The sequence below is a fragment of the Talpa europaea genome (genome assembly GCF_964194135.1).
Source record: "Talpa europaea genome assembly, chromosome: 7".
Taxonomy (NCBI): Eukaryota; Metazoa; Chordata; class Mammalia; order Eulipotyphla; family Talpidae; genus Talpa; species Talpa europaea.
In genome coordinates this window covers 8,849,661-8,859,865 of record NC_140074.1, presented here as the reverse complement: position 1 = coordinate 8,859,865, position 10,205 = coordinate 8,849,661, and the positions used below count along the sequence as shown (strand labels likewise).

The 10,205-nt window shown below is 42.2% G+C and overlaps 1 protein-coding gene across 1 annotated transcript; it reads right to left on the bottom strand.

Annotated features, from left to right (window-relative positions):
- Positions 1-4,036: 4,036 nt before the first annotated feature.
- LOC311173225 (olfactory receptor 1N2-like) lies at positions 4,037-5,052 on the bottom strand (the record flags this gene model as incomplete). The annotated part of the gene is made up of 1 exon (XM_084237076.1): positions 4,037-5,052. One exon carries the CDS (start codon positions 5,050-5,052, stop codon positions 4,105-4,107), a length of 948 nt encoding a protein of 315 aa, XP_084093202.1. The 3' UTR covers positions 4,037-4,104.
- Between the last annotated feature and the right edge of the window lie 5,153 nt (positions 5,053-10,205).

Below are 10,205 nucleotides of genomic sequence, written 5' to 3'. Positions count from 1 at the left end.
AATGGGTGTTTACTAGACCTATTACAGGGATCATGACAGGTAGGAGTGACAGCCCGTGTGAGTGAAGCAGACATAGGCAATCTTAGGCAAAATGAAGTATTTCAAAAGTGAAAGCAGTTCTTCTTCATTAGAAATGGGTTGTGATGTCCTCATTTGGGACTAAAGAAGTTTTCTGCCTATCCACATGAACATAAGGGCCCTCAGGTCATAATTACTCAAGTATTAAGTTTCCAGTCTTTTATCTTATTGTATTATTCAAGGTCCTAGGTAGGGGGAAAAGAAACCACCATTGGTATTTTAAGCTGGAATGAAGTTAATGCAGGGAATTCGGTGTTTACAAAGTCATTGAAAGTGTTACACAAGCTCAGGTTCTAACATGAGTCTCCAAGGATAATCTTAAGAGCAATAATAATCCGACCCATGTGGAGAAATTCTATGTCTTATGCAATTACAGAAAGAGGGGAATCAGAAGGTTGCCATTGGAACTAATGGATTCAAGAGCAAATCAGTGCAGCTGCCACCCAAGTATCAGCATCAAAACTACTTCTTGGTTCCCACAAACCCAATGTCTGGACATACAGAGTGAACATCAGATCTCAGTGCAAGCCTCTCAGCATCTCTGTATGTAATGACTGGACCCAGAATTCTGCTGCAGAAAAGCGCCCCATGATTATGTCTGACAGTATAAAGGAAAAAAAAGAACTCAGAGTTCCTGCTACCTCATTTTAATATTCCAAATGTCACATAAGTGCATCTATTCAATAAAACCTAATTAATATCTAGAACCCAATCTGCAAAGGAGTCTGGAAAAATGTTCTTTTCTTCTTTCCAGACTTTGAAGTGCAAAGAATGCACACTAGAATGTCTTCAGAACAGAAGCAGTGTGCCCATGGATCATTCTTCAAGCATTTTTTTTTAATTTTATTGACTTACCATTGGTTTACCACTCTATATCAGTTTCAAGAATACAGCTTCACACCTCGATATGTAACTCGGAGTAACTCACCACACCCACCACAAAGTTCTACTGCCATCCCCACTATCAAATTAATCCCCTCTGCTTTCCTTCCCACCCTCTTCCTTTTTCCTTCCGGTAACCAACATTTGTTTTAAGTTCTTTTATTTTGGTGATTTGACAGCTTATTTGGTTTTGTTTATCTATAGTACACATATGAGAGAAACCACCCAGTAATTTTGTTTCATTTTCTCACTTATTTTTGCTTAGCATAAGTAAAATAAGGTCCATCCATGTTGTCTCAAGAGGAAAGACTTCACCTTTTTAATAGCTGAGTAGTATTCCATTGAGTATACAAATCACAACTTCTCTTTCCATTCATAAATTGATGGACATTTAGGTTGTTTCCATATCTTGGCATTTAAAGCCCTCAAAAATTTATTTATAAAATGTTTATTTAATAAAATTATTATTTAAATCATAATTTTTCTTTCCCTAAATTGATATTTCTAATCCTTAATAATTTAAGTTTTCATATGGTCTACATAGAGGAACACTTAGTACAGTCCAGGTCATCCAGAACATACAGATTGATGCTAAATAAAATAGTAAAAGCACCCAAAGAAAATATGGGACAGGAATTCCCAGGGGAAAAAAAAGTGGAAAGGTTTCAATAAGTTAATTAAGGCTGCTATTATATGTGCTCTACCCCAGGCCCCATTAATAAGAAAGACTAATACCAGCTGATTCTGTTGGAGCAGCTGGTACAGATGAGGGCTTCTAACTCCACCCTTTAATACCCGGGCACCACCGAAGCCAGAGAAGATGAGCACAGCACAGGCCTTGGTCTGAACTCATCCCTGCTGCTGTGAGTGAGAAGGTTGCAGGGAAGCCAGCTTAACTCAAAAATTTTTAAATGATACTTTCCTTAAATCATGATCCCTCCCCCAGCTTTAAAGCTTGAGCCAGAGCTGCAGGGATAGTAGCGCCATACAAAGGCTATGCTCTCTTTGTGATCGGGCGGGTGGGAAGAGCAAAGCAACAGCTGTGTCAGTCCAGATGCCACATCCTCTACCTTCATTTCAGGCTCTTTTCTCTCAATTCACTCTGCTCGGCTGTTGGGGTGGCAGTCACCTGAACCTAGGTCCTGGATAAAATCATAGTATGTTGTGATAAACCGAAAATGAATGGATGCAGGTTGCCATGAATGTAGCTGCATTAGTCACCCACCCCAGTCAACTCTAAAGAATAGTGAGGAGGGAAGAATCCAACCAGTTGCCTGAGCACTGAGGAACCCAGTAAAATAATGCATAAAAGTAAACTAAGCATTATGCAGAGAGAGAGCCACAGATAGTGCGCAATAGGCCAGGAAACTGAAGGAGCAGTGGAGAATTACAGCAGACCTAGAATAAGAAATTGAACTAGGTATGAAAGAATTTAAACCAGGATTAAATATTCAGGGACTTCTTATATGAGCTACATCCCCCATTGATTTTTACCCTAATCAGGTGAAAAAAATGAACTCTTTTCATACTTCATTTCATCTGTCCTTTTGTTGCCAGGAATGAAATCCCACAACACTGTCCCAAACCTAATTGTTCTGGAATTACCTGTTTTGTTTTGTTTTTAATGACAGAGAAGAGGGTCTCATCTCTGCAGACTTTTGGAACACTAGAATCAAAAGCACTACAGCAAAATATAGGGAAAGCTAGTCACAAAGAACCGAACTTACAAAGAGATTTTATGGAACTGACTGGGAAACAAGAACTATATTCAGAAAGATAACATTTTCAAATTGAGCTGGAAGGCGCTAAAAACTACCCTGAATTGTATTTTAAAAAATTCTGTCCCTGTGAAATCTTCACTCCTTTTTTCTTTTTCAGTTCAAATGAGCTTATGCTTTCAGGCTCAATAAAATGTCAACTTTTGGGTAAACGGTACCTGACCAGTTTCAGATAATTACTTTTCTTCTTTTGTACTGTAACACTAGTATAACTCTCACCATCTGACTTGGTCAATGCTAAGTTGAACGTGTGCCTGTCTGTTCCATGACCAAACATGGACAATCTCTCTCTCTTTTTCACATTTGGCCAACAGTGCCTAGCACACTTCCCGGCACATGGTGGGCATCAATATGCACATTTTATCTCAATATGAATCTGTCTCTTGGTACAAACATTAGCACTAAGTAGAATACTAAAGCAAGAGTTTGGACTCTGGAGTTAGAAAAAAAAATAAATTTTAATCTTCTCTTCCCCATTTAATAGCTATAATTTCCCCATCTAAAAAGTGTACTAATCATAATACTTAACTCAAAGTAAGTGTAAGTGGGAAACTAAATGGCATAATACATTTAGAGAGTTAAGAACATGGAATAAACTAGAGATTATGCTTTTTATGGAGAAATCATCATCATTGGATCTGAGTTACAGGACACTGCATATCTATGCAACCATACGGGACTCCATGAAGACATGGTATCACCTCTTCTCTGCCTGGCACAGCATCTGATAAATGGGAAAGATTAATAAAATCTGGTTGAATTGAATGTTTAAAAAAATGTGTTCTGTCTTCCATTAAAATTAACATCAAACAGGGCCTCCCCGGTGGCACAGCGGTTGAGCACTGAGTTGCGAAACTGCCCACAGCCTCTGCGGCGCCGGTTCGATCCCCAGCTGCTCCCTGGCCACCAGAAGAGGGTCCCACATGGCGCGCAGACCTCTCCTGCCGCCCGCTGCTCCCCTCAGCAGTGTACTTTGGTCCTTCTGCCTGCTCTGCTCCCCGCTCTGGCTCTGGTGAATTCTCTCACCCTCCCGCGCTTCTAACTGTACCCAGTGCATGTATAAACAAAACAAACAAATAAATAAATAAAACATGCCTCTATAAAAAAAAATTAACATCAAATATTTTAATTGACCTTGCACCTGTCTCCTTAGATCATTCTATACAACACTAGGGAAGTATTTGTGAGATAGTAGAAGTCCTTTAGAAAATATATTGACCACATACACTGTCAGATTTGGGGGTTGAAAAGAGTGATTTATAACTCACTTTTCTCTAAAACCTAAGCAAATGTGGTGGTGGGGGGAAGTGCTTATAAGCACATAGGTTCTTGTAGGATAACTTCAAATATATCAATAGATGTAGGATTAAAGTCCCTGAGAAGACACTGTGTGAATTTCAAAAACCCTTCTCAGGGCAGTCTTCATATCATTGTTCCTGAGGCTATAAATGAAGGGGTTCAGCATAGGGGTCACCACTGTATAAAATACAGCTGCAACTCTGTCCTTTCCCCCAGAGTCTGACGAAGGAGGGCACAGGTAGACCCCGATTGCTGCTCCATAAAACAGGAAGACAACAGTGAGGTGGGACCCACAGGTGGAGAAGGCCTTCCACCGGCCAGAGGCAGATGGCACCTTGAGGATGGTGGAGAGGATGCGGGCATAGGACAAGATGACCAGTGACAGTGGACCAGTGAGTATTGTGGAGCCCACAAGGAACAGGGCTAGCTGGTTGGTGCTGGTGTCCGAGCAGGAGAGCTGCAACAGAGGGACCACATCACAGAAGAAGTGATGGATGACATTGCCTGCACAGAAAGAAAGCCTAGCCATGAGCAGAGTGTGTAAGATGGCAGCAAAGCTGGTGAGAACCCAGCATGCAGCAAGAAGGAGCACGCACACCAGTGGACTCATGAGTGTGGAGTAGTGCAGAGGCCGGCAGATAGCCACATAGCGGTCATAGGCCATCACCCCCAAGAGGAAGTCATCCAGGGCCCCAAATGTCATGAAAAAGTACATCTGGGCCAAACACCCCCCATAAGATATGGCCTGACTATGTGTCTGGATATTCACCAGCATCTTGGGGAGTGTAGTGGAAGAAAAGCAGGCATCAGCAAAAGAGAGATTGGCCAGAAAGAAGTACATGGGAGTGTGGAGGTGTGGATCAAAGCTGATGGCCAGGATGATGAGCAGGTTTCCCATGACAGTGACCAGGTACATGCCTAGGAAGATGCCAAACAGGAGAGGCTGCTGCTCTGGCCTTTCAGAGAGACCCAAGAGGAGGAATTCAGTGACACTGGACTGGTTGCTTCCATCCATCCCCCCACTCTTTCTGGAAGAAGAGAAGAAAAACATGGCAAAAATGTAATGAGGCGGTACTGTTATTCTCTCTACAATAGATCCCCCATACAGAATTCACATGGCTATAGCCCAAGTCCCAGACCTTCCCTCCAAGGCTGCCCACTGATCCCTCCTTGCTCTTCCTGTGGAAGGAAAGCAAGCAGGCACAGAGGCTAAAATACAAAAGCAAAGTCAGAAGTACTGATTGGGAAAAGTGAATTCCAAGTTACTTCATCCTTGTTATATGTCCACTAAGGCCACATTCCCTGGTGTCAGTTCACCTAAATGCATGAGCAGTAAGAGTTGCTACTTTGAACCTTAAGCACCATACGATGCCACATCTAACTGAATACTCATAAGTATCATGACATACATTTCACAAATGAGTTTTCAAAATTCAGTGAAACTGTCACTGGTATGGTATCACAAAGAAGATAGTAAATACAAACTGGGACTCTGCAACTATTTCCCATGTCCTTAAAGACCAGGCATCACTGACACCTCTGAGTATAGCCTCTTCCTCTGAAGCAGGCAGACAGGGGTGGCTCACTCTGTAAGGGAGTAGTTACCACTGGTCAGAAGAATGGTCTGAGGATGGGCAGGTGGGCTGACCAGGACTTTGTGGGTATCAGAGGGAAATCATAACCCTGCCCCTTTCTCACAGCACTCACCATATCTATCTGTCCCAGCAGCATTCACCACCACAGGAACCCACCCTGTTCCTGCAGTTCCCCCTGTTGCTCTCAGAGAACCATGCTCCAAATGTGGCCGACTCTTGTGAGCCTACAGCAAACGGGGAAGCTGAGAGGACCTGTGGCTGCTGGTTGCATTTGTCCAGCCAGAGAGCAAGCCACCCAGATTGCAGTGATGGGTGATAGATGCTCTTTGTGCACATTGCCACAGAAGTATTTCTAGGTTCTGAGTCCCTAGGGTATAATTCTACTGACTGATCCTCAGAGACAAACATGAAATAATTAACTTAGTTTCACACTTTGAGTCCCCAAGCTATCCCTCACTAAGGAGCATGGAAGGAAGAAGAGTGGTGTTTTGGTGGTTTTGCATTTCATATGTGGTATTCCCAGGGATGTCTCTACTCTTAGAATGGTGGTTGCCCTGGGACAGCTCCTTGGGAAAAGATGGAAACTGGCAGAAAGGAGTAAGAACAGGAGGGAAAGTGGAGTGAGCAAACTTTGACTTCAAATAAGGGTTGGGTTGTTTAACTTCTATGAAACTCTGGCCTTTGTGTTCTTGAGATGAGGATGACTAGCTTTAGTAGCTGGTCCCCAACGCAGTTAGTTCTTGGGAAATAGTCCTTGAGAAACTGTGACAGTCCTTGAGAAACTGTGATAAACAAAAGAAAAAATCTAAGAAATCACAAGGGACCCTTAATAAAACGAATAGCTGATTTCTCATCCATGGAGGCCAGAAGCTAAGGGAAATACGAAGTTCTAAAGTTCTGAGATGAGAACATTGTTTACCAAGGATTCTATATTTGCTAATATTTTTTTTTCAAAATTGAAGGAGATAATAAATTTTCAAATTAAAAAAGTTTAGGAAGTTCGCTGACAGTAGACATATTCTATAAGAAATGCTGAAGGGCCTTATGTTCAATTCTTTCATCCATTTTGAGTTGATTTTTGTGCATGGTGTGAGGTAGTGGTCTAGTTTCATTCTTTTGCATGTGGTGGTCCAGTTTTCCCAGTTTCATTTACTTTAAATTGATTATATTGATTAAAATGTCAATCCATCAAGAAGATATAAAAATAAAAAACATATGCCTCTAATAACAGATCTCCAAGCTATATGAAGCAAACTTGACAGAATGACAAGACAAACCACCCTAACAAAAAGTGGACAAAAGACTTAAATCGGCATTTCCTAAGGAAGATATTCAAGTGGCCAACCAACACATGAAAGTTGTTCATTGGGAAAATGCAAATCAGAAACCACAATAAAATGCAAATCAAAATCACCATTCCACACCCACCAGAAAAGCCATAATGTTTTTGCAGATGATTTGATCTTTCAAAAAGTGTTACTCATTTAGGAGATCCTGTATGGTAAAAAGTGTTATTCTATTGTGATAACCATCGTTTACAACACCGTGTGTTTTAGGGGTACAGGTTCAGACCTCTTTCTGTATGTCACTGCACCACACCCCCTACCAGAGCACCAAAACCCCTCTACCACAGTCCCCCAGTCCCCTCTCCCCGTTCCTCTTCACCTCACCTTTCTGATAACCTCAGTTCTGCAGTCAGATTTCTGGAGTTTGTTTTGGTTTAGTTTTATCCCTTTGTTGTGTCAGATCATAAAATAACAAGCGCCAGCAAGGCAGAGGAGAAATTGGAGCACGCAAACATTGCTGGTGCGAATACCACTGGTGCAGCCACTATGGAAAACAGTTCAGTCCTTCCTCAACAAGTTAAACACAGAAATTACCATGTGGTCCAGCAATTCCATCCAAGCATACAACCATGTGTCACTTAATGACAGAAATGTGACCTACTTTGTGCACTCTGCCTTTCATATTTATTCAAGCTCTTCAATGCCATTGCCACAGCTGATCTTGGATGAGGCCATAATTGTAGTCCCACTTTGCTGGTCAATTTCCACAGTGTTTAAAGGGTCCTTTACTGACCATTGTAGACTTCAAGGTAGTCACATCACATGTACACTTGCTGTTAAGTCTCTTGAGTTAAAGCTCTCACATCAAGGCCTCTACACTCAAAATATAAGTTAGGCCATTATTAAAAGGGCAGTGGGGAGAATTAAATGGGGTGCACGTGACAAGCCCCCTTAGAATTATGACATCTCCAACATGATGCCAACGTAACAGGAGGCCAGCCTCTCTTCTGGAGGACTGAGTCCCACATTTTTCAACAATATTTACACATTTCTGTTATTCTGATCAACAAGGCTTTATGCCTCAAACTCCTAAATCCAGCCTAAGACAATTACAAACCCAGTGATATCATGACCTCATCCTAAACCAACACCACAATGGTCTGATGGACCATGTATGATACCAGACCCACAGCTGGCCCCATTCCTGTGATGATGTCAGACCTACAGCTGGACTCATCTGTGAAGGTGACCTTGATCTACCCTTTGGACTTATCCAAGTAAAGTTTACACAATCTTGGGTCCTCTATATACCTCCTATTTGGTGCTTCCTTCACCCTCTAAACACTGCCTGTTCTCCAACCCCTTCTTAATCCAATCCCAACCATCACAAGCTGCTCTCCCTTCTCCTCCTACCCTTGTTCTTCCTGATCCTTCTTTGGATTGCTTTGAAATTACAGTCCCACTCTCTAATATATTAACATCATGTGAGGATGCATTACACAATAATTTTTAGGTAAGCCTTACAGAGTGAGCAACCACGTTTTAAAGTATGCAAATCATGGGTATGCCATGCACACCCTTTAACTGCTTGGACATGTTCCCTATCCTGTTGATCTTAAAGAAACCTGCACAATCTACTCCCTCTGCATGCCTCTAGTAGGCCACATCACTGAGCTATGCCTTGCTTGGCCTCCTGCTCTTCCCTTAAAAATACTAACTCCAACTATCCAGAATAACCCTATATCATGTCCTGATCAAAATGCTTACTGGAAACATATTGGGTGTTCATTATCCATGCCAAAGCTAAGGCTAAGATTTTTGCCCATGAGGTTTATTCTTTTATTCCCGAAGTATTCCTCACTCCTGCATTTAATTTATTCCTCTAATTCAGGCTGCTACTCCTCCTAATTTGATTCATAATAATTTGACTTGTATTTTGGGATCACGCCTCTAAACAAGCTCACCAACCTGTTGTCACTACCATGCATGTTGTATTCTTACCAACTGCCTTCATTCTGGAAGTCACTGGTACTGCATCGGAGGACACAGTATATTATACAATAATTAAACAAATAATGCCAATCAAGAAGTGTTCAAAATAATATATAAGTACTTGATTCAAACCGCCCCAGCCCTCAAAGCCCCATAGGCAACACTCCATAGCCAAGATAGTAGCGGAACATCACTTAGCTTAAGTCATCTGCCAGTCAATCAAGGGGGCATTCGTTCCTGATTGCTTTATGTGGATAAACAACACAGGCGAAGCTGCGCAGATCGCACAGCATGTGGTCTCCAACAGACCTGTCTCACACCATAACCACCAAAACATCAAACCCATTGCTCAGGTCAACTTACACCCACATGTACCTACCCAGCTCCCCCCAGGATTCCATCCTCTTAAATTCTCTTCCCGCGTGAAGTGTCATCAGCTTCTCACATCCAAACCAAATCATGTTCCTTCTGATAGCACACACTATGGCATGCCTACCAAATATCTGTAACATGAGTCTTAAGTTGGAAATCATTTAAACATTAATTATTCTTTTAAATTCTGAGTCCCAGCTGGAACCATGCCCAAGAAGAGTTTGAACTTGGAACCATGCCCAGATATGCTGTCCCCATGACTCCAGTCCCCTCAGCTCCTGGACATGTTGCTCCCAACAGCAAACTGACCATTTCACAAGGGCTGCGATGAGCGCAGGTCATAAGGAAGTGGAAACCTGCCCTGGGCTCTCTGTTTGTGTAAAAGCATCTCTGTGTTTATGGGCCTGGGTGTGCACACGCTCACATGCATGTCCTGTGTATGTTTGGGTACATGCTATTTGATCACTGCATGTGTGTGAGTGACTCTTAGCCCCGATTTTATTCCTGAGTTAGACCCAACCTGGGTTCTATTTCAGCACATGTAGACCAAGTTATCAGCCTCCTGAGCATGTGATCAGTCACTCCTGATTTATGCTTGTGATTTTAAATATTTACCTTCTGTTGTTATGACAGAAGCATGTCCCCCATTGGGAAGATGAAAGTACAGCTCTGGAGAGTGTTGTCTCTGTTTACCTTGAAGAAGATGGAACGGAGTTCCACAGAATTTGCAGGTCAGGAGGGCCAGGTTCACAGGAGGTGTGCAACAATGTTCCAATAACAGAGCTACACTACTGGAATCCCATGACTTTAAGGTAGAAACAACTGATACCACTTTGTAGGAGCTCATCTACTGTTTTTTGCTTCTGACTTCCGCTCATGACCTCAAATAGTTCCTTAGATGACCACCTTCCAAGGTAACACTG